Source organism: Ptychodera flava (assembly GCF_041260155.1).
Source record: "Ptychodera flava strain L36383 chromosome 23 unlocalized genomic scaffold, AS_Pfla_20210202 Scaffold_23__1_contigs__length_28996876_pilon, whole genome shotgun sequence".
In the NCBI taxonomy this organism is placed as follows: Eukaryota; Metazoa; Hemichordata; class Enteropneusta; family Ptychoderidae; genus Ptychodera; species Ptychodera flava.
In genome coordinates this window covers 17,888,727-17,914,214 of record NW_027248277.1, presented here as the reverse complement: position 1 = coordinate 17,914,214, position 25,488 = coordinate 17,888,727, and the positions used below count along the sequence as shown (strand labels likewise).

The following is a 25,488-nucleotide window of genomic DNA, read 5'->3' as shown; positions in this document are numbered from 1 at the left end:
TAATACTCGACAGATAGGTTCCAGGTTAAAGCATGCTTTTAAATTGAGCATAGCTTCGCAATCGTTGGGAGTCTGTTAATGCAGCTGACCACTCTTGCCTATAGCAATCCTTTAACCTTTCGTAAAACAATTTCAGAAAAAATACTGTGATCCCTCACCTGTTGCTCAATCCATACTATTCCAAAGCCATATCTGTATAACAATTCTCTTACTTTTGTGACCCAAGTAATTCTACCAGAAGAGTCCAAAACTCTTAGCATCTCATAACAAGCTCGAGGATACCGACTTGTATCCATTTCAATAAGTTTTAGCCAGTAAGAAATGCATCGCTTCATGTAAAAACAGGAGAGAGGGAACCTTCCACACTCTCCAAGAAGTACTTCAACATTAACGCTTGAGTTGACACCCAAAAGGAAACGACAGAACTTAAATTGTACACTTTCTATAATTGGAGAGTACTCGTATCCCCAGACTTCTGCCCCATAACAAATTACCGGGACAACTGATGTATCAAAGAGTTTAATGCTTGAAGTACAGGAAGTCCTCCCAATTTCTTTATAACAACTTGTATTTGATAGAGGGCCTTGTTTCCTTTGGCAACTAAATTTTCCTTGGCTGGTGACCAAGATAAACGTGATGAAAAGAGAATACCAAGATAATTATAGTGCTTTACCACATTTACTGGCACCCCCTTGTAAACCCACTTTTCGTACCCTCTTAAAATACCCCCATTTCTAAATACAATTATTTTAGTCTTATCTAAATTCACTGACATACACCAATTATTACAGAACAATTCTAGCTGATTCAGTTTTCTTTGTAATTTTATGGGAAGATCTGCAGCATCAGCTACGTCATCTGCGTACATAAGTATACCTACATTATTGAAATCATTGTTCACAAAAATCCCTCCATTATCATACTTGCTCATATAAGATGCCAGCTCATTTATAAATAAACTGAAAAGAAGGGGACTGAGCATACATCCTTGCCTCGTTCCAACCTTACAATTAAAATAGTCTGTGAGGCCACCATTACATAGAACACACGATTCGATATTTTGGTACATAGACCTCAGAATTTTCAAAATACTCCCATGTAAACCATAGGATATTAGCCTATACCATAAATACTTGTGTGTTACACGATCAAAAGCTTTAGAAAAATCGATAAAGATACAATACATTCGACCTTTCTTCTGAGATAAATATTTTTGTACAAGAGATTGTAACGTAAAAACATTATCCATAGTACTATATCCCTTACGGAAACCTGCCTGTGCTTCATTAATTATACCATTGTCTTTTGTCCATTTAACTAAACGATCATTAACGATTTTAGTGAAAATCTTACTCATACACGACAAGAGAGATATACCACGAAAGTTATTGACTTCATTAACAGAACCCTTTTTGTGAAGGGGGTAGATTATACCTTTCCCCCAACTACTAGGAAACACACCTGTTTTTAAAATTACATTAAACAAATCAGAAAGACACTGAAAAAGAGCGTTATTACTATTCTTAAACATTTCATTCACTAGCCCGTCTGGACCGGGCGATTTTAAATTCTTCAAATTTCGCACACACATATAAACTTCTTCAAATGTGATTTTTTTGTTGACCTCTAAAGGTAAATTTTGCTTACACAACTGACAGTCCGTATCATGCTGCAGTAACTCGTCAGAAATATTGTTATCAAAAGTGACAGACACAATTTCAGAAGGAGCATTTAGTAAATCTTTAAAATAGTTAAACCATTCATTTGACTCAATTTTATTTTGAGCTGAAGACTCCTTTCTATTACCTCTGATATCTTTGACCGTCTTCCAAAATTTACACTGATCACTGGAATTTTCTAAGAGAGCGTTACGCTGCTTCATTTTGTGTTCTTTCGCTTTAACATTACACATTCTTTTAAAATCATTTCGTGCTTCAACGTAATTTCGTAAGTCATCATTTGTGTTTGAACTGCGATATATATTCAACAGTTCAAATTTCTTTTTGCGTGCAAGCCAACAATTTTTGTCCCACCATTGTTTGTTGATATCTCTTTCTCTTATTTTTGTATTGTTACATGTAACCGCCATACCAGCTCCAGCCCTTGAATAAATTTCATTTAAAGTATCTACTGCTTTGTCGATATTAGAATTCTCAATATTTTGGTAGAAAATAGCGTGCAAATGGTTGAACAAATCATCCTGTAACTTACGTTTAAACTCTTCTTGTAAGTCCATGTTCCAACGAAATTTATTCCAAGGACGCAACTGCTTAGCATTTATGTCAGTCTGATTCCTAATCTTTGTGATTTTATGATTAGGAAAGTGTACATTACATTGAATAGGGAAATGATCTGAAACGTCTAATGTGTCAACTCTGAAATCATTGACATATTGAAACAAAGGCGTACTGAGAATTACATAATCGACTATGCTGACACCATTACCGGTACAACAGGTAAAATTTCCATAAGCATCACCCGGAAATCGTCCATTGACCAAATGCACATGTTGTTTGTAACAAAATTCAATCAGTGAACGCCCAAAATTATTAATAACATCATCTCGAGATTTCCTCGGTGTATCAAATTCATCAATCTCATACGCATATTGGTTTATAATATCGTGGTCTTCTACAACAAAGTCAGGTAAGTTTCCCACTCTTGCATTAAAATCCCCCAACAAAATAAAATCACAATTTTCAAACATAGAGTTTATCTGTACAAGTAGTTTTCTAATCGCAAAATACCATTTGATTCACCATCATTATAAATTGTAGCACCCTCAGGTGAAATATATACGCCTCCTAAAATAATATCACGGGGAGTGTGAAATGCACTTCGATCAATCAACAAAAATACAGCATTCTCAGAAACTTGGCAAATTCTTTTGACATAGTGGCAAATTTCTTTTCTGATAAAAACACAGACACCACCAGAACATCCACCATATTTCTGGGTTCGTTTCCTGAAAGTGGAGTAACAATTATGCGTTGCCAACCAATGTGAAAATTCGTCACTTGACTCGGCCCAAGTTTCTGAAACACAAACTATTGAAAATTTTGTAAAATATTGCTTAATTTCCAGATCAAAAAGATATTTTTTTCATCCCTCTGGCATTCCATGCTACAAAAGAAAAGAATGTACATTTCCAAATTCAGCGTTGTTACAAGGTTGAACATTTTCTCTCTGAATGCAATGACTCACAGGGGCTTGGCCACACCTCTAAAGTGAAATTAAATCATTTGTGTTGGCATTAAATTTATACTTTTTACCATCGATTACAAGTTTATCATACGACAAATACGAGTGTTTTCCTTCATTTCTCGCTCTAACAAGAAATGGGATGAGTTTTTTACGAGAGTGTCTAACTTGTGGAGGGAAATCTTCATTCACGCTCAAATCAGATTCTTTGGTCAGGGTATTTCGCGCCTTTTGCAAAATCTCGGTTCGCGTCTTGTAAGATAGGAACTTGACTATAATTGGCCGTGGAACACCCTGTCTCGATTTAACGTTCAATCTATGGGCTCTTTCAATGGATATCAGTGTCGCGTCTTCAGCCTCTTCTATGTCTAGTTTGGATTTTAGTGTCTCTCTGACGGCTCTTTCACATTCATCCCATGTTTCGTTATCTGATTCCTTCACCCCCCTAAAGATCAAATTATTACGGCAAGTTTGGGACCGAAGTCCGACAGCCTCGCGTTCTAATTCCTCAATCCTTTTGGTTAACCTTTTATTTTGTTCAACCAGATCTTCTTGTTTCGTCTGAATATCTCTGACGGTTTTATTCACTTGCCTCATATCATTTCTCAGTCCTTTGATGTCAGCAACGAATCGCTTTCAAGATTGGTAGGACAGATTCACCCGTTTCGTCTCTAGTGTCTTCGTTTTCGTCGTCTATTAAGTCTCCTGCAGCGGATATTTTCATTTGCCGTGTCTGGGGTCCTGGATTTAGCTCCACGTCACCGGCTTCTTGTAAGAGTCGAGCAATGTGCGGTGTTCCACCGTAGCTTTCCATTCCAACACTTGTGAGAACTGACATTCTCCAGGTGCTCGTTATATAACCAGGCGTACATCGTATTGCGTTTTGAGTTGCGGGAGTATTCTCCAAAAATTGAAAATCACCCGAGTATTCCTCAAATAATAATCTACCGCTTGTTTCCAGCCAAGAACAAAATTGATTGGTACTATGAAGCACCAATTCAGTTCCTGCAAACATCCATACAGTGATGAAAAAACAGCAGAACAGTCTATAGCAGAGTTCGTTGAGTGGAGACCATGTGGTAATGTCCGTATACATTCCAACGGTAATACCTTTCCAACTTCTTGGATGCGAAAAGGACCCAATTTTAGCTCTCCATAACTCTAATCCGATTCCCATGTTGCCTACTAAGATGATTTTGGTAGTAGAGATAACGCCAGATGAAATTATGCTGTTTTACTCTTGATATTTTGCAATAAATTGCAAAAGTTCACGGAGCTCGGACAAAACGCTGCCAACTTGTTCTCTGACCACAGCGCCCTAAGGCATAGTTAGATGCCATAATGCCAAGCGTAGTATGTACAATAAATATTCTACAAAATCTTTCAGTACTGTCTCAACAGCTCTGCATGACCTGTAAATGATCTCTGAATAACTGGTTTATATGCAAATAGATATTCAAATGTGTAAAATGATTTGAAGTCATGAGAAAAATTTGTAATTGGAATACTGGTACAGTGTTTCAGCCAGCGTGCGGCATTGCGACATTTGACGCAATTTTTTTTGTTTTGTCCCGATAAAATAACCGTTGTGGGTCACCATGACGCAATCTGAGTAGGCCATATTTTTGTGGCTATTGAATTTTTAGACAGTGCCTCCCGGACAGAAAACTACAGCTAACAATAAAATGTTGTAAGATGTTGAAACAGTTTACCCTCCTTCCTACAAAGTTGCAATGTATTGAAACAGTTTACTCTCCTTTCTACAAAGTTACAAATTCCCTGGTACGTAAAACAAACATTGTTGCTGTTCGATACTACAATACATCACCGATGTACAACGTCCATGAATACACTGAGGCTTGGTTTTGCCACGGTCCCTCCACCGTGGTTTTGCATAGATGAGTGCCGCGTACCGGTCGTCCTTGAGTTCAAGTTTTACCTATATTGCTTGCATCAAAATTTGGCCTGCAGCTACTCAGTTTGACAGTAAAAACCATAATTTCTAAGGAAACTTTCACAAACAGAGTCATTGTACAAGTAAAAAGGAGACAAAACTGAGGTTTTCTGAAAGGTCAAATCTGGGTCATTTCACGTGATGTCATGAATGAAGACCCTTTAAGTACACAATTATGGTTCAAAAGAAACCACCTAGGGAGAGCCAATAGGTACAATCTTATGTAAAAGAGAAATTTCTTGGTGCCTTCCAATTTAAATGGCATTTAGCTTGACTGTCAGTTTTAAATTCTACTTTGTTAAGAGTCATGGCAAAGAGAGATTGTCAACAGTACTTGCACTAAGCATATTCATTTTCAGATCTTCACATTTTAGAGCTGCAATTTTGCATGGTAACTTAACATCAAAGCAACAATTCAAAAGTTGTCTTCGAGCCATTAAAATTGTCCATTTGGCATATTTCAAACTGCTATAACTTATATAAGAAATGGTGTGATTCTGAATGATTTTAATATTTCTGCAGATTCCACCAGTTTAATGATATAATAGTGAACATCACTAGACATTTCTTGATGATATCAAAATATAAATGAAAATATTTCTGGGCTAAAATGTTATCATAATCTTTGAAACAACGATTACTCTAAAACATTGGAAATTAAATGAACAATATCATTGTGTATTGTTTTACAGGATTTGGGTTTGGCCAAACCATTTTTGTCTCAAGAAAAATACTTATGCTTAAGATGCTATTGAGCCTGCTTGATCACAACTATGACACAACACCAGGGCCTTAAACACCACAATAATTGTATCTACATTGCCACTATGCTACCCAATGCTTTCTTCTGCATGGAAAATTTTTGTCTGTGTGGCTCACAAAATTTTCGTCATGACTTAAAAACTGCATAAATTTGCCACATTAGGAGCTTGTATTAAGTTGTCATTCTGTGAACACTGACAGAATGCTACAGAAATATTCTGTATCTTTGGTAATATACACTTCACATTGCCACGTAATTTTATTTCTGGTGGTAAAAGTTTACCACCAGAAATGAAAAAATATACCTATCACTTTAATGTCATAAAAACACAGATATTTAATGCAGTAAAAACTGAACAAATATTTCTTTAATGTAAAATACAAAACATCTTGATTTGAAAAATGAAGAACTCCTGAATACCAAGAAAGTTGTTGCCACACTTGAGATCATAAACTGCCTAAAATTTGTTCAAAGTATACAAGATTTTTGATTTGGCTAATGAGTTGGCTAATCATCTTGGTGACTTAGGGGGAGCCCTACAGTTTATGTGCATACCACGTGGTAGCAGTAAACTTAATGATACTGCAAGTTTCATGTTGGCACAATTTTGCACAACACCATTGGCCTACTATATATACTTACCGTTAATGCACTCACCTGACTTGCCTATTGAACACCAAATATAGTACCAGGTCATAATGACACATAATGACACTGTACTGTTGTTTTATTGAAATACATTACATGTCCCCCAAAAATTTAATTTGTCCCCCATTCAGACCTACTATGGGTCACTGTGTCCCCATGCAAGCAAAAGCTGGCTGAAACACTGCTGGTATGACTATGTTAGTGAACAGAGTGTTGACATGAGTGACATTTCCAAACCAGCTGAGAAAAACATAGGGCCAATGTCCCTGAAGCTACTATAGACATGGATACAAAATCAAGTATTTCCTGACTGTATGAAATTATCTCACTAAGATCATCCTAGGGACCTGTAAACTGAATATTTATACCAGCTGTTTTGAAAAAAACAAGCGACCCAACAGTCGACACAGCTCTGCTGTGTTCTGTAGAGAATAACTTTTTGTGACACATGTATTGATGAAGTAGGTGGATATATTTGATAGCTCATTTCAGGATGGCCTGACCAAAAATGGCAAAATTAGCTGCAAAAATACAAAATTGAAGATTTCATCATAATTTCAATATATTACATTAAGATAAATATCAAATCAGTAAGTACTGCGGTTCTCAAGATATTTGAGTAGACAGACACCTCACAAACGGACATACATACATACATACATACTGATGACGGACGCCGGATGGATACCCATCCCAATAGCTTCTATAGACTATAGTCTACTGCAATACATATACAGCAATTTGGCATGTCAGAACTTTTTGTACAAGATAATCTTCCAAATTCTATGGACGTCTACAGTCTTGGCTAGGCTCAGCGGTACTGTGTTTGTATTTGCATCCCTTCCGTATTTGTAAGATCACTTTAGGTAGGGTCTTTCAAATTGCTGTTATTGGGTGAAAAAGTATTCATTCTCGGGTCAAGAATAGTTTTCAACAGTAATGAATGTATTTCACTTATTATTTATACTTAAGTTTGCTAATACCATTGAGATGGGTTTGTCATGTCAGGAGAACTTTAACAATTAAAGTAATCAAATATCTACTACAAGTCAGCATGGAGTTTTCCATAAATTTCAAAGTTATGATGCTAGACAAACAGTATTGATTCTGTGAGAAAAAAATTTACAAATATTATTGATAACTTTTTTGGATTTTGTCACCCTTTCTTTTCTATTTTGATTTTTCTCTTTCAACAATGATTCAATGCCTTCTTCACCTTTCCTGTGGAATGCAAGCTCTAAATGGCCCATAGCAAGGCCACTGCTTGCAATTTTCTTACACATACATTTACTTATACACCCTTTGAGTTCAAGAGGATGTAAGGTTTGCATGTTTTGGCTTGTTACCTTTGCATGCTCTACAGACTCCCTGACAAACTCCCATGTAAATGTAAACTCATCGAAAGATGGCTGCACCTTTTCAATAAGTTTTTTCAAAGCTTTCACATCTGCTAAAGCATCATGTGCACTGTAACTTTCTCCTACAAATTTTGAAACGAGTGCAACTTGTGAGTACTTTTCACAATCGGGATATGAGGTCTTAAAGACTTTATATGAATCAACAAAGCCAGCAATGTGTGAAGACAATTGATCAACCATATCTGTTGCTACAGCAGCATTATATAAAACTCTACAATCAAATGACTTGATGTTATGTCCAACCAGAATACAAGGTTCTGGTCCAAGAAAGTCACACAATGTCAACAATGCTTGTTTTACAGGTACTGCACTGACAGGTTTTCCATTCTGTGTTAGGATTCCATTTTTCATTGCCAGACCGGTCACTCTTGATGCTGGTTCACTTATTGGAATCCTAGGTATCACATACACATTCAGACACCCTTTTGGTCCAACAGCTGCAAGCTGTGTTATGTGTGATGTTCTTGCTGAAAAAGAAAAAAAATCATGACAAATGGCTAGATAATTTGTTTATGTTATTTTGGATTACAGTAAATTTCAATGAAAATTTCATTTGCTGTGTCAGACTTTGCCCTGGGAGATAAGTAATAAACTGAAACTGACACTTGAGGCATTGATTGGCTTGTTGGTATGAAAATAATGTCATCTGCCTATTGTCTGTAAACCATTGCTGATTTTGATAAGCAAGTCATGATCATTAAAACAATGCTGGCAGAAATTTGAATCATGGATGAATTGTTCTGTTTCCAGTAAAAATGTGCTTCAGTTTAATGATTGATCTGTGTGTGTACAGTCCAATAGCCATTTGTAGCCTCTAAAGGTATTAAGATGAAGTAGTGAAATGATTGTAATATCAGATTAGTTTAAACACCACATATTATCACATTGATAACAACAACACCTACCTAATCCAGTGGTCTCCAGGTCAAAATACACTACAGGTTGATCAGTCAATTCTATTGGTCGTGGAACTGGTTCTGTAGAAGGGGAAGGTATCTCCTGTATATCTTGGGTTTCTGAATAAAAAAATAGAAGCAGATGCAGATAAAATATATGGGAATGAATGATTCAGTTTTTACTTCTAATGAAATAGAATATTCACAAAACAGTAAAACCTATGGTCCATGGTTCAATGTTTTAGGTATTTGGCAAATATCAAACTTAATTAAAGCAGACATGAACTGAGTAACTAGTTCTACAATTATGCACATAATTGCCATCCAGCAAATGATAGAGTACATCAGGTCACTCAATGACTATGTGCACACTTGCAGATGAAATGGTACATGTCATACTGTAAGCATTAGGTTTTTGTGTGATCATTTACAATTTTACCGCATCAATGAATGTCAAACTTACTACAGACCTTCATGCACATGTTTCATCAGTTTTATGACATTGAGTTGAAAGGTAAATCAGTATATGCAGGGAGCCATATCAATACAAACATTTAACTATTAGCACTTTAGAGTTATTTTACATTGATTCTAAAATCATTCATCTACATCTATCTGAATCCAAACTTTCATTCACATCAATAATAAACAAGGACTAGATTAAACAAGTAATTACTTTGAACAAGGTCAATTCCTGTTGTGTATGTGTCACCTTCACGGAGTTCTTGGACACTCTGTTTTAAATACTTGTTTGCCTTCAGCTCGATACGACGTTTTTTGGCACACCGGGTCTGGCTCTTCATCCGTGACACACAATACTTGACACACAATACTTCCCTGGAGACATGCCAATCCGTTCATTTACCTATGGCAAAACAATGACAAGTTTACAATAACATCAGTATAAATTTTTCAATACTTTTTTGTCGTGTTGTTAACTGAAGTGGGCTGTCTCAACTCCAGTTTGAAATTATTTATGGTCATAAGATACAATTTCTTGTATTTACGAAAAACTTATAGAATAGAAGTAATTATACTGCATGGCTAGGGAAAGTGTGAGAATACAACTCCGAAAGCCAACACTTCAGGGTATATTTGTGATAAGCAGAACCATATAAATAGCATCCTAAACAGATCCAAATTGATGATACTATGAAAGGAAGTAGTATCATTGTCCCTGAAAAATTCTATAAATATGTGCCACGACCATTAAAGCAATGTGTAGATTGATGCTAACTAGATCCACATCACATGATCACTGGGCTGGTTTGAATAATGCTTGTAATTCTGGGTAATATAACACTTGAGTCACATTATGACCAGTCCAGTGTTACTGTCAGCTTATGAAAACTAGCGTTTCTGTGCACTGCAAATACATCATGTTTGGGTATATTTTGCCATACAGACTACACAATCACTTACCGAAGAGACATAACTGTAACCATCATTTTTTTGGAGAACTGCTGCACCAACTCTGAAATTCAAACTATCAGATCCAGCATAGCAGCATGACTTAGGAGCTTTGGAAGCAACAATGTTGTTGAAGTTTTCATTTGCTTGGGTACTATCTGTATTTGCCAACTTATCAGCTGCACACTGAAAACCTTCAAACACAGAATTAAGTTCTTCCTTTAAGACTGGATCATTAAGTGGTCGACCATATGGAAGTGATGTGAACTTGTAGTTGGCTCCTTTATGTAAATAACCACACCAACTAGCATCATAGTACTGGTGTTAACCAAATGGATGAAAGAGATTGCTTTAAGGCCCATTCTGATACCATTTGCATTTCCTTGGTTTTGTTTCAGCATGTAGCTGAAACATTTCTGTAGATATTTGATAACTTTAACAGTTAATGTTCTATGTTTGGCTTGCAGGGCATATAGTTTGTTGCCAAGAATCTTTTTCAGGTGATTAAAGTCTGACTTCTTTTCAATCCTTTCATCAACTTCTTTGTGAACTCTAGCAATTGTAGCAGAATCTTCATCACCAACAACTGCTCCGACACATACGGTACTGTCACCCAAAGATGAACCATGAACATTGTTACAAGTTCAACAACCATATCGGCTTCCATACCCTTTGAGCTTCCATACCAATTGTGTCTACAGTCATGCTCCCTTGGCTTTTACCATAACGTGCTGCAGTACTACATATGTGGCATGTTTTTGAGCGCACAGAATATCCTAGCACTTTTCCACTTTTGGTACCAATCATACTACAATGGCCTGTAAGAGAAAAGAATTTTTCCTAAATCTTTTAGCTAAAAATATCACAGTGTCAATGGCACTGAAATGTGTGTTCAAAAGGGTCAGCATGTTAGACATACCAAAAAAAGGAGCCAATAATACTCTTAGTTGTGGATATACAGCATTGTTTTCAACAGTTATCTAAGCATACACAAAGATACTGTGAGAGAGAAATTAGGATTTATCTCTGCCAGCATCTCTCTGTATGCGCCTAAATGGTTTCCAGTATGTCAACGTATTATTGTATGGCTGTGATCCTGCCAGCATGTATAATTTTTAACTCTGCGTATGGAAATTGCGTTTTTGTATGAATTTTTTTCACTGACACTCCTCTTTTTTAGGAAAAATGTCTCTTTACTGTCAATGCCTAATCATTAACAGGACATACAATGACCATCAGGGAAGGTAAATATGTCACTACTGTGAAATGAAATCCTCATCCATACAAATAGTATTTTGCAAACAAATCATTGACTCTTATATTTTATTCTTGTTTAGATTTCATAGTTGCTTTTTTCAAGTTGAACACTTACTGCTTATTGCTAAACTTTTCCTAACTACAAATACATACCGGTAAATCAAAAGAATGAACGCTTCAGATATATTTTCTGGATTATACATGTATTTGATGAAATTCAACTTTCATAAACACATACCTGACAAACTGTTGAAACTCCTTCCACTACCTCGTGTTTGCCAAGCACCATCAACACTGACATCAACACTAATGTCGCTGGAAATTACATCTCCCCTACAAGTACAATGAAATAAAAAAATAATACTTTACTGACCTACATATGAAAATATGCTCAACTATTCAGAATTGAGCAATTCAACACAGCCTTTCTAGATTAAGCTAGTACAACTGTCATGCAGCATATTTACTATGAATTTAAAATCCAGGCCTAGATTGATCAATCAACAGTGGAATGTATGTTGTCATGCCAAAAAATATACAATTCAAATTATTTTATACTATTGAGTAGAACAAGAGGATATCATTGTCTTTTATATTTTAATGCAACAACCAAATTTGCAAGTTGGACAATAAAAACTAGCTATTGTATAATTTTATGGGTTTTAAGAATAAAACATAAAACAAAATAGTTAATGTTGAAAGTACAACAACAGAATATAAGAATAGTTATAATGGTTAGAATATTCTGTGTTTATGTAACAATAGCTGAGCTTATATGGTTTTCGAAAACTAAAATCATATAAATTTTTCATTTTTAAAGGTATCGACTCTAAAATTGTCTTTACAACATTAAAATGAACTGTTTCAAAAGATAATCTACTTTAGACTATAAAATAAATACAATTATATGTAGATCACTAATTTAAGGTAAACCTGTCTTTGTTGGCCTCTGCTTCTTTCATCAAAGCTACTTCAGTTGATTCCTTAGCTGATGCTTCTATCACACTGCCTACTTCTCTTTCCCTAAGTTTTATTGTGTTTTTGCTAATTGGTGGTATGTTGATTGACGTCAGTAAATTGTTAATTTTCCTCTCACCTATTCCTGAATGTATCATGCCTATGAAATAACACAATGGAAAAGATGTGGCTAGCGACAAAAATTGGGTATACCAAAAGATGAAGACATAATTCTTGGGAGTCTAAGCAAACACAAATGTATCATAGCATCGAGAGCTCGAGAGTTCTCTGCGGACACTAATCTACGAAATATTTCACGTAACAGTGAAAATCGAGAGACAATGTGATTTGCGGAAACAAACGGCAATCGTTTTTTTGCTCAGAAAGAGTGAAAATACACAAAACAAAGCCACTACTGACACGGTCTCAGCTTGCGCGTGACATTTTATATCAAACCATCCGTTCGCTTTGAGGTAAACGATCGACTTGACACTCGCGCGCGTGCATGAAACAAAAAAAAGTGTAAAAAATTCGTACTTACCGATTGCAAGTTTGGTATTTACATCCCAAATCTTTTTATTTGGTCGTGTCTCAGGCCAAGGGGAACCACGTTGACAAAATTACAAATGAGGTTGCAACACCTGACAAGCAGCCAGCCACCCAGACCATGTCGAGTCTCGCCGATAGTGTCGGTCATCCGTAACGGCATGCTGCATTGCTTGCAGCCAGATAAACCATCTGCAAGGATACCAAGATCCACAATTCGCCTACCATCTCTCCATGTGGCACTGTAGGTTGTTGGCCGCCAAGGATCGTAGTCTTCATCATATTCGCATATGACTACTTCATTGCTGGGTTCCGGAACAGAGTTGCACGAGCCAACATAGCAATGGTCGTCAGCCGTTGTGGCCGCAGTCGACTCGACAAGAGTATCAGACTTTAAACTTTCATGACTAGAGGATTGCCATTTATCCTTGAGGGCCTCAGAAACTCTTCTGGCTCTGTTTTGTGTTGCTTTGGTAGTGAATCTACCGGTGACTGTCAGCCGACTGGCACGACCAAACGACATAGTTTCACTGCTGGCGTACGTTTGTGCGATGCAGTTTGACGGCTAATGGCGGCATAATACGCAGGTCCCAGTCCATTTACGGTACCTTCTTAAATCGATCACATCGATGCCAATATCATGAAAATTTACAATTTTTTATCGTCACATAATAGTTTTGATCATTCATAACAAGCATCATCAAGTTAATACGTTTACCTTCATTTATGCGTAACACAGCCTAAATTTAAGATGTCGCAAATAATCTTGTTTTGCGATATTTAGCTCACTCTGCTACGACATAAATATTGCGCAACACCTGCGCAGACGTCGATTTTCGTACATAGTCCCCGTCCTTAATACCAGAAATAAAGAAAATGTTTTATTACACTAATGACTCCAGAACTAGAAGTGGTTGAAGACAATAGTTTGATGCACATTTTAACCTGGGTTTTTTCATTACTGCTATAAAGTTCTCTTCTTTTTATAATTGCTCCAATGACTGACAATTTTCCTTGAAAATTGCAAAAATATAGTTTGAAAACACAAATATCTGATAGAACTCCTTGATCCTCATGATAGCAATAGCATATTGCCATAAAGCTGTTTTGACAAGCTAGGTGGCACTTGTTAAGATCGGCTACAATCGAGCTAGGGGGTCTTGACTATATAAAGAATTCAGCATGGTGACCTCGATCTCTCTGGCTTGCAGACGATCGGATGAGATTTCTTCTGGGAAATTTAAGGCAAATTACTACTTTGAAAGTCAGGGATATAGCGTTTCAACAAAATTGTGGGGTGATGATATTTTTAGGTTAAGTCATGAGCTTCCAGTACACCAAAATACACGTACAGTCAATTCCATTTGATGCCATGTGCCCGGGCCAGTATTAGACTAGTGACTGAAAATATGATTCTCCGTACTTCACTGTACTAGCATATATTTACAAGTCAACGTTTCATTCAAAGTTGGTGGTCAATAAAATTTGCTTAATGTGAAAAGTTGGTTGTTCTTTTTACAAGCCTTCCGCTTCTGAAATCATTGTCTGGTTATCGGGATCGTGCGTGGCCTGGTAGTTGAGTTTGTCCCCAAGGCTGCAGGGCCCACTGGGTGGACGCACACATTGCCTTGCTCATACCATGAATTAGACTGTAGACTGTGACAGACTTACTGATTTTCCAATAGTGTTTACATTGTGACGTAAAAAATAGACTGAATTTTAAATGTTTCATGGTCTCAATAGAGAATCAATAACTGCATGGGCTATCAGGTGTGTAATTTGGTAGCTAAAAAGTAGTTTCTCTGTGGACGCTGGACTTACAATGTACAATTCTAGCCCTGATTTTAGTGTGTCCCTTTGACCCCAGTCTAGTATTTTTGTGGGACATTGTTGCTAATTTTGCGTCAAAAGACGCAAGAACACACTCTGGGCAAAACACTGCAATATTTCTATTTTTGGGGCATTTTTTGGTGTTTTTGGTAAAAATATCTTCTACTCTGAAATCACGTGTCCGATTACTTTGACATTTGATATGCAGTTTACTTAGGGTGACTTCAGTCAGATTTGTTCAAATCGTGGTGAAATTTGCATATCTGTATTTTTAAGGCAATTTTTGTCTTTAAAAATCTTCTTCAAACTAAAAGTCAGATAGCTTTGATATTTGGTAAATATGTCCCTAGGGATGATCTATTTCAGATTTGTTCAAATTGTGCAGAAATATGCAAATTTGCATTTTTAAGGCAATTTTTGCCATTTTTGGTCAAAAAATGTATTTCTCAAAAAGTACTGGTCTGATAGCTTTGAAATTTGGTATACAGGTTTCTACAGATAAACTAAGTAATATATATTGAATTTCTGATGAAATCTGTAATTTTGTATTTTTGGTCAAAAAATGTGTATTTCCAAAACTACTCATCTGATAGCTTTGAAATTTGGTATACAGGTTTCTATAGATGAACTAAATGATATTTATTGAAATTATGATGAAATCTGCAATTTTGTAATTTTGGGGCAATTTTTGCCATTTTTGGTCAAAAAATGTGTTTATCAAAAAGTACTGGTCTGATAGCTTTGAAATTTGATATGCAGGTTCCTACAGATGAACTAAATTTGATCTTTTGAAATTATGATGAAATCTGCAATTTTTACCTTCTCGTGTCTATTTATAGACAGAGAAGGTATTAGAGTTGAAAACCAATATGCTGCTGTCAAGAACTTCCGTCTGTCAAGACTTCCGTCTGTCAAGATCCGTTGACGTCATGCCATTGTGATGGGTCATATCATAAACTGGTGGGGGTGTTCATGGCTCAGGTTGAGGTGTGGGAGAACGATTTTGAGCTATGACAAAAATCAAAAGGGACTTAGCGGCATAGCCACAGTGTTAAGCCTTTCTCCAAGGTTTCTTAGTTGACTACAATCTATTACAGACTACTGAGCTGACGTTAGGGTTACTCACTTTGTGTTTGCTCACTCTGTGAGCGCTAGTGTTTGGTACTGAGTTGCGTGGATATCCCCTCATGGCCTCACGTGATCTGGGCCTGTTGCATAATCTGCAGAGATGATCATATGCCTCCGAGTCTGAAAACTGTCATTGTGTAAGCCTGTCGGCATTTTCCTTGCATTTTTTCTCATTTAATTTTGCAAAATATCGGCGAGTACCTCAATATTTCAAGATAACTCTTTCTTCCCAATCGTTTCCTTCTTGTTTCAGAGTCGTATGAACGAAAATGAGTGAAAGTTTTAGACAGGAAAATCGGACGTCGGCCATGTTCAATGTTTACAGTACAATCAGAAGTTTATGTGGAGGAATTAACCAACAAACACAGGAGTGTTCATGATGCCCGCCCTCTAGAGGCAGACCCTCCTATATGAAGTACCACATTTGATGCTTGTGGAAAGCTTGACGGTCGACCACACAATGGAGCATTTAAACTTTTAGAAAATGACAAACTGAATAGAAGGTATTCAGAAAATGTCAAATACTGAGGAAAAATGCGCAAATATTCAAAATAAACAGGTTAACTGATTGGTCAGCTATAAAAAACAATGAAAATGTTTATGATCAAAAGTTTTTGAGATGCGCACATTTTAACAAATCAGAAATTATTAACATTATAAATATAAGACCAAACTATTTTTTCAGGGATAGGACAGGTTGGAAATGAGGGGTGAGAGACAAAGGCTCTCCTATTGCTGCATGTGGATGCAGCCACACCATTTCATTTACAGCATACTTATACACTGTGTTGTGTTCAAGTTCCATATTGTACTGACTGTCATACAAGGATAACATAAGCAAATCAAATCAAATTAGAAAAGGATCAATGCTGTTGTGTGGATTTTGCTGAACATGGCTGATATTTCGCTCTATATATTTGGTATCCAGCAAAGGCATATTTGATGTAAAGTCAAAATTAACACTACATTGCTGACAATATATTTTACCGTTTCTGCATGAATTTTCTTTTTTAAATTATAGTATATTAGTACTTCAAACAGATTAACAGTTATCGTGATGTCAACCCATAATTTTACATCACAAAGACTGTAATTCTGCCATTTTTTTTGTTTTTCAGTCATTTTATAAATTTTGCACAGCATAAGATGATTGAACAAATTGCAATGTTTGAATTTGTAAACTCAAAGAATAAAAATCCTTTTAGCATACATTCTTTACACGGTCATGTATTTCAAGGAAAATATGCCTATTAAAAACAGTAATTTCTTCACTTTCAATTTTTTTTCAATACTATGACAATTATCAGCCATGAGGTTATACAAACAAAAGACCAGATAAGCGTTTTTCATCATTTCCACAGGACTCTTTGGAAAATCCATTAAAAACAGTTAAAAGTGACTGGAAATGATCACTTGGTATACATTTAATTTACAGATGCCAGGTTGTGTATTTCACATGCACTCAGGTCAGTAAGGAAGTGCGTCATTACTATTTTGGACTGTTAATTCTTATTTCTGAATTGTTTAACTTTTTTACACTTTGAACTATCTTTAGGCAGTTTATACTGTAGCTTAGAATTTTTTTGATTGATGTATTTAATCATCTTTTGGGTTCTTTGGGTCCATATCCCACCTCATGCCCCTACATCATCAACTATTTACCAACAACTCCATGCCAACAACCAATTACCTGACCTGGCCACACATTAGAGAAGGTACAGCGTCATTGACGGTATTTTTATTTTGGGGGGCAATTGTTGCCATTTTTGGTCAGAAAATTTTATTTTCAAAAAACTACTCATCAGATAGCTTTGGTTGACATGTTCTTAGGGATGATCCAATGTGATATATTCAAATATGATGAAATCTTCAATTGTGTATTTTTGCAGCTATTTTAGCCACTTTTTTCTGGCCACTGAAATGAGCTATCAAAGATTTCCACCTTCTTCATCAACATGTGTCAAAAATAGTTATTCTCTACATAAACACAGCGGAGCTATATCGGCCGCTAGGTCGCTTGTTTATTTTGTTGACATTAATGGAAATATGCAAATTAGTGTAAAAAAGGGGTTTTTGGTAAAAAATCTCCTTCTTCATAACCGCTGGTCAGATAGCTTTGATATTTAGTATACAGGTCCCTAGGATTAACCCAATTTAGATTTTTTCAAATTGTGATGAAATATGCAAATCTGTATTTTTAAGGAATATTTTCGTCATTTTCGGCCAAAAATATATTTCATCAAAACCGCTTGCCTTACATCTTTGATATTTGGTATACAGGTTCATAGGAATAATCAAACTATAATATATTGAAATTATGATGAAATCTGCAATTTTGTATTTTTAATGCAATTTTTGCCATTTTTGGTCAGAATTTTTTTTTTCAAAAAGTACTCGTCTGATATCTTTGATATTTCATATATAGGTCCATTGGGTTTATTTTAATCTAATATACTGAAATTATGATGAAATCTGAAATTTTGTATTTTTGCAGCTAATTTTGCCATTTTTGGTTAGGCTGAGATATCAAAGTCTTAAGATATCCACCTTCATCATCAACACATGAGTCACAAAAACTTATTCTCTACATAACACAGCAGAGCTGTGTAGACTGTTAAGTCGCTTGTTTTTTTAAAACCGCTGGTCAGACAGTTTTAATATTTGGTCTACAAGTACCTAGGATGACCTTAGTGAGATAATTTCATACAGTCAGGAAATAATTTTGTATCCATGTCTATAGTAGCTTCAGGGACTTTGGCCCTATGTTTTCCATTCGTTTCATTTCTTTATTCTGCATGACTCTCGATTTTCTTCTTAAAGTGACATGAAGATTTATGAAATTTTATAACTTGAAAGGCACTTTTTGCGATCCCTAGGATCGTCTGTGTTCTTGTCTGTAAAAGGATTTTGGAGGTGTGATAGCCTTTTGTTTTCCATTGAAATTGTATTCTGGTGGGTAAATTTCTGATAAGACAATCTGGTGCCAACACAGGCCTTTAAGGTTACACCGACTGGGAACAGTTTTCCTCAAAGTAAAACCCTGCAAAAAACTAAATGATACCAGTATGCAAATTTATTTTTACTCAGATTTGATAATTTTCCTTTATCTTGATGCTGTCTTTAAATGCCACGTCTATTACATCTTTCATTATAAAACTTTATTGTCATGATGTTACTTCCAAACTGATATTAATTCCTGTAAAGTTACAAACTACCGTATATCTTTAAGAATTTCGCTAGTGATGTTGTTCGTAAGAAGGAGCAAGAAGCATAAAGATTATTGTCAGAATAAAAACCAAAATGTCACTTTACAAAGAACTACAGCTATGCACACTACATACCCTATACTAATTAAAACACTGAATATTTTAACTTCTCAACTTCTTTATTTTTCTCTCAGGTGTTGCAAGAATTCTAGCCAAGGAAGCTGGAGTCAGCGATTTGAAAATACTCCAGGTATGTTTGTCCACTAAAAACTGTATTTACAAGTCCTTAGATGTGGAGAACATTTTCCCGAAGCACACGTACGCTTTGGAAAGTCTTTTTTGAATGGCTGTATAAAGTGTTTTCCTGAACTTTCAATGATTTATTGTCACATACTTTTTTGTAGAAAAAGCCAGCACCAGGTGAAATTGGACGGTTCTAACAGCATTTTAACCAGCTGAGATTATGAAAAAAATTATTGAATTGCTAAGGAATTGAGAATAAGTCAACCAATGTCAAGCTATTCACATACACGGCAGCTATTTGATTAAGTTGTCAAACATTTTGCTAAATGCAATGTCAGAGTAATGCCCTTTCATATACATAATATCATTGGCTGAAAGTATGCCCACACTTTGCAAGCGATGATGTCATCGGCTGAAAGTATGCCCACACTTTGCAAGCGATGATGTCATTGGCTGAAAGTATGCCCACATTTTGCAAGTGATGATATCATTGGCTGAAAGTATGCCCACATTTTGCAAGTGATGATATCATTGGCTGAAAGTATGCCCACATTTTGCGAGGGACAATATCATTTGCTGTTGGTTTTTGTCACAATATCACAGGGAACTTAGTGCTCTGGTAGTTGTTAGTGCCAATATGTGCCAATGGAAGCTATTCTTATAGGTTGGAAAAACTGCCTGTCTGTATGTATGTGTGTATGTCTGTATGTATGATGTACGTAAGTATGTAATCCACCGCAAAAACTCCTAAATCGCAGCACCTACCATCTTAGTATTTGGTGTACAGGTGCATCCAGGGGGGAGATATGATATTGTTGAAATGAACATGTCAGTGTCAAATGAGGAAAAAAGGAAAATCCTGCAAATTGCTAAAACTTTGTAAGTGTTGGTCAGATTGGGTTTAAACTTGGTATGCAGGTTCCTTTAGGTATTCTACACAAGATGTCTACAGATTTGGGTGAAATTTGAATGTTTGTATTTTTGGGGTAATTTTTTTCAATTTTTTAGTCAAAACATCTCGTTCTCTAAAACAACTTGTCGGATTGCTTTTAAAGTTGGTATCCATGTTCCTCGCGATGACCTCAGTCAAGTTTATATATATTGTATTGACATTTTGATATTTATAATTTTAGGGCAATTTTCCCAATTTTTGATCAAATTTTCTTTTCTCCAATAAGTTCTCATCTGAAAACTTCGATACTTGGTATACAGGTCCCCAAGGTTGATCAGAATGTGATGTATTCAAATTTGGATGAAATCTGCAATTTTGTATTTTGGGGCAATTTTTGTCAATTATGATCAAACAGTGTGTTGCACTAAAACTGTTTGTTTGATAGCTTTCATATTTGGTATACAGGTTCCTTGGCTTTATCTTAATGTGCTATATTGAAATTAGGATGAAATCTGTGATTTTGTATTTTGGGGGCAATTTTTGCCATTTTTGGTCAAAAAATTAGTTTTAGTCGCCACGGACACCGTCCGGGGGGACTTATAGGTTTGTCATGTCCGTGCGTCCGTCCGTGCGTCCGTCCGTGCGTCCGTCCGTCCGTGCGTCCGTCCGTTCACGCAGATATCTCAGAGACGCCTGGAGCGATTTCGTTCAAACTTGGTACAAGGATAGTACCCTACCTCATACAGATGCACGTCGATTTGTTCACAATGCGATCAAATTTGGCCGTGTTAGAGGACTTTTTAGTTTTCACCTCCATAGACTCCCATGTATAAGGCTGTCCATAGACTCCCATGTATAGGGCGGTCCATAGACTCCCATGTATAAGGCAGTCCATAGACTCCCATGTATAAGGAAGTCCATAGACTCCCATGTATAAGGCAGTCCATAGACTCCCATGTATAAGGCGGTCTATAGACTCCCATGTATAAGGCGGTCCATAGACTCCCATGTATAAGGAAGTCCATAGACTCCATGTATAAGGCAGTCCATAGACTCCCATGTATAAGGCGGTCTATAGACTCCCATGTATAAGGCGGTCCATAGACTCCCATGTATAAGGAAGTCCATAGACTCCCATGTATAAGGCAGTCCATAGACTCCATGTATAAGGCCAGTGTTCTCACCAGAAAAAAAATTTTGTGGGACATTTTGTCCCGCTGACCAAAAAAAAGCGGGACAACGGATGATTTTTGTGAGACAATATATAAATATGTTAAAAAAGTCAAACTGCAAATACGAACCTTATTCTGTGCATGGAAAAAATAAAGGACTCAACAACTCATTCAACTTAACAACTTTTTTGTAAACATTCGGCGAACATATCAACTGACATATCAACTGATATTGAATATCAGTGCCTTTTAATGAAAAGTCTATGGGACTTTCGTTCTTTCCAGTGTGAAAGTCCATTTCGGGGTCCTCTACAATAACAGTAGTTGCTAGAGTGTCCAGCCGTTCAGCTCCCAGTTGATTCCTGTCATTAGTTACTTTTTTTCGCACTCTAAACCCCCTTTCACAACCAGCAGAAGGAACAGGCCAAGTCAGCATTTATTTAGATCAGGAAACATATCCCTATGATGTTTGTAAACAATCATAAACTTTTGACGTGAAATTTTGGTCGCCAGCCAAGGCTACAAATTTTGTCAATTGATTGAAGCATGGAAAAAAGACGTCCATGTTCTCACGTATAAGTTCGCCTGGAATAATATACTTATCACATGCGCAAGCCAAGAATTGATAATTTTTGCATAATAAGAGAACCTTCCTCCAACTATTCCACATTTAAACCTCGGAACTACTTTTGGAATAATATTATCAATCGGCAATGGGCCAGTTGTCGATCATTTCTAGTCGTGGGTACTAGGTCGCGTGGGCGAGGAACGGAGCAAATGCCTGATAACATCACAAAACACGTATCTCCCGCGAAGTTTATACATGATTCCAAACATAGCAAAGACCTAAAAATTATCTCAGACAAAGTTGCGTTATTTTTCGAGAACAAAAATTCACTGAATCTCAACGGCACGAACACTATAACGTCGTTCCCGTCAAGACCTTGGTTGCCATGCGGAACTCACAGTATAATGCTACCAGCTTCGAGTTCGTTGTTTTCGAAAAATGTTCATGTAATTCCTTAGGCATATACAAGCTTTACATTCTTGTGTTTTCGTAGTTCGGATTATTGTTGTCGTAGCCTATGAAAAAATTTATCGTGCCCATGACGCCTCCAGCTTCCGCGAATTCCGTGGACATGTACCGATATGCATGCAAGGCGAACACGTCAAGTGCGTCAGACTACCACAGTCTCGTGTGGTTCAATACACGACGGCCGCTGTGTGGTATACGTAATAATGCATCCACACATCGGCCATCATGTATCGAATCACAGATGTGGCTTAAGTACGCCCTCTGACGGGTATTGCCTCCAGATTGCCTCGGTTTCAACCAGGAAGTGTAATTACTCGCGTCAATCATTTATGTCCATGGTGAGAAGTACTGGCTGTATAATACGGCCAGCCGGCCATACGGCTGGCTCCATGAAAGTTCATAATTTCAAAGGCACGCTACTATTGGCGTGCACGCCCAAGAAATCCGCGACAAAACAGAAATATATGCGGGAATGTCGCGGAATCGTGGCCTGGTGAGAACGCTGCATAAAGGCGTCCATAGACTCCCATGTATAAGGCGGTCCATAGACTCCCATGTATAAGCAGTCCATAGACTCCAATGTATAAGGAAGTCCATAGACTCCCATGTATAAGGCAGTCCATAGACTCCCATGTATAAGGCAGTCCATAGACTCCCATGTATAAGGCGGTCTATAGACTCCCATGTATAAGGCAGTCCATAGACTCCCATGTATAAGGAAGTCCATAGACTCCCATGTATAAGGCAGTCCATAGACTCCCATGTATAAGGCAGTCCATAGACTCCCATGTATAAGGCCAAGAAAAATAAAAATTTAGTTTCTCATAGTATTCATATTGCAAAAAGGATGCAGTGACACAGTTTTTAGTCCCCACAGATAAAGTCCAGGGGGCTCATAGATTGGGTCATGTCAGTCCGTGAGTCCATCCATGTGAGTCCATCCGTTCACGCAGATATCTCAGACACTTTGACAAATGTCACGTGACCTTGGTGACCTTTGACCTCAAATATACATATTTGTCCATAACTCAGTAATCACTAATGCTACACCCTTCATATTTGGTATGATGGGACAGCTTATGACGCCACATATTGTTCCTCATTAATTATGTGCATATCTAATTTTGAGCGAGCCAACAGAGCCAGAGGTCTGATTTTTGGTTTGTAGGGATAACATAGCAATACAATTTTTTGACATAATGACACGTGACCTCAATGACCCTTGACCTCAAATATACATATTTGTGCATAACTCAGTAACCACAAGTGCTACACTCTTCATATTTGGTATGAAGGGACACCTTATGACGCCACATATTGTACCTCATTAATTATGCGCATATCTAATTTTGAGCGAGCCGATAGAGCTAGAGGTCTGATTTTTGGTATATATGGATAACTTAGCAATACAATTTTTTTGACAAAATGTCATGTGACCTTGGTGACCTTTGACCTCAAATATACATATTTGTCCATAACTCAGTAACCACAAGTGCTAGACCCTTCATATTTGGTATGATGGGACAGCTTATGACGCCACATATTGTTCCTCATTAATTATGCGCATATCTAACTTTGAGCGAGCCAATAGAGCTAGAGGTATGATTTTTGGTATGTAGGGATAACTTAGCAATACAATTTTTTTGACAAAATGTCATGTGACCTCGGTGACCTTTGACCTCAAATATACATATTTGTCCATAACTCAGGAACCATTAATGCTACACCCTTCATATTTGGTATGATGGGACACCTTATGACGCCACATATTGTACCTCATTAATTATGTGCATATCTAATTTTGAGCAAGCCAATAGAGGTAAATGTACGATTTTTAGTATATAGGGATAGACTATAGGATAGAAATTTTTTGACAAAATGTCATGTGACCTCTATAACCTTATACCTACAATACACGATAATGTCAATAAATAAGTAACCGCAAGTGCTATGTCCTTTATATTGAGTAGGTTGGAAGAACTTATGACAACAGATGCTTAACCTCGTTAATTATGCCCATATATAATTGTGGCCAAGCCAATAGAGCTGGAGGTCTGAATTTTGGCATATATGGATTAATTAGCAATACAATGTTTTTTTTTTTTTTCAAAATGTCACGTTACCTTGATGACCTTTGACCTTCAATATGCATATATATGCATATCTCAGTAACCACAAGTTCTTTACGCTTTGATTTTGATAGGATAATAGACCTTAAAGCCATTGCTGCTCGCTTCCCAGGGATCGCCTTTGTTCTAGTCTGTAAGAGGATTTTGGAGTGTGATAGCCTTTGTTTTCCATTGAAATTGTAATCTGGTGGGTAAATTTTCTGATGAGACAATCTGGTGCCAACGAATGCCTTTAAGATGTCACATCTTGTACCTCATTTATTATGCACATATGTATTTCTTGGCTGGCCAATACAACTAGAGGTCTGATCTTTTTTCCTGATTTAGAACCATAACTTATACATGCCTCTTGTTTCAAATTGGGAACAATGACATGGACCTATGTGTCCATAGATCTGAACATATACACTCCAGTGATACTTCTTAATGACCTCATTTCCCTGCCCCATCAAGACTAATACTCCTATTACAAGTGGGGACTATGTCATTGACAATGACTTGTTCAAAAAGTACTTGTCTGATATCTTTGATATTGAGTAGACAGACATGTTCCTACAGATAATCAGAATTTTCCATAATCAGAATTTTCCAGAATGTTCAGAATGTTCCAATTATGACAAAATCTTCATTTTAAATTTATGCAGCCGTTTTTGCAATTTTGGTCAGATCAACCTTAAGCAGGCGATCAAAGATATCCTCCTTCATCAGCACGTGTCACAAAAAGTTATTCTCTACATTACACAAAGGAGCCCTATTGGCTGTTAGGTTGCTTGTTTAAGTTTCAGAGAAACCTCTTCAAGTT

The 25,488-nt window shown here is 36.7% G+C and overlaps 1 protein-coding gene, 1 long non-coding RNA gene and 1 pseudogene across 2 annotated transcripts; 1 reads left to right on the top strand and 2 right to left on the bottom strand.

The window, feature by feature from the left end:
* Positions 1-25,488, top strand: part of LOC139123794 (guanosine-3',5'-bis(diphosphate) 3'-pyrophosphohydrolase MESH1-like) — a 79,839-nt pseudogene that overhangs the window by 52,391 nt on the left and 1,960 nt on the right.
* On the bottom strand, positions 4,712-10,521 carry LOC139123533 (uncharacterized). The gene is made up of 4 exons (XM_070689702.1): positions 10,303-10,521; positions 9,557-9,745; positions 8,890-9,000; positions 4,712-8,451 (listed from the first exon to the last, which is right to left on the bottom strand). The coding sequence occupies exons 2-4, from the start codon at positions 9,681-9,683 to the stop codon at positions 7,646-7,648; spliced, it is 1,044 nt and encodes a 347-aa protein (XP_070545803.1). The 5' UTR covers positions 9,684-9,745; positions 10,303-10,521; the 3' UTR covers positions 4,712-7,645.
* On the bottom strand, positions 10,991-13,587 carry LOC139124015 (uncharacterized). The gene is made up of 3 exons (XR_011549835.1): positions 13,046-13,587; positions 11,786-11,880; positions 10,991-11,108 (listed from the first exon to the last, which is right to left on the bottom strand). It is a non-coding gene; the product is annotated as an uncharacterized lncRNA (long non-coding RNA).

What these genes read in the sequence shown, in the direction of transcription:
- LOC139123533 (XM_070689702.1), bottom strand. Translation starts at nt 9,683, where the DNA reads ATGAAGAGCCAGACCCGGTGTGCCAAAAAACGTCGTATCGAGCTGAAG. An exon ending in AGGAATTGACCTTGTTCAAA is followed by an intron (nt 9,001 to 9,556) that starts GTAATTACTTGT and finishes TTTTTTATTCAG; the next exon opens with AAACCCAAGATATACAGGAG. An exon ending in CCTGGAGACCACTGGATTAG is followed by an intron (nt 8,452 to 8,889) that starts GTAGGTGTTGTT and finishes TTTCTTTTTCAG; the next exon opens with CAAGAACATCACACATAACA.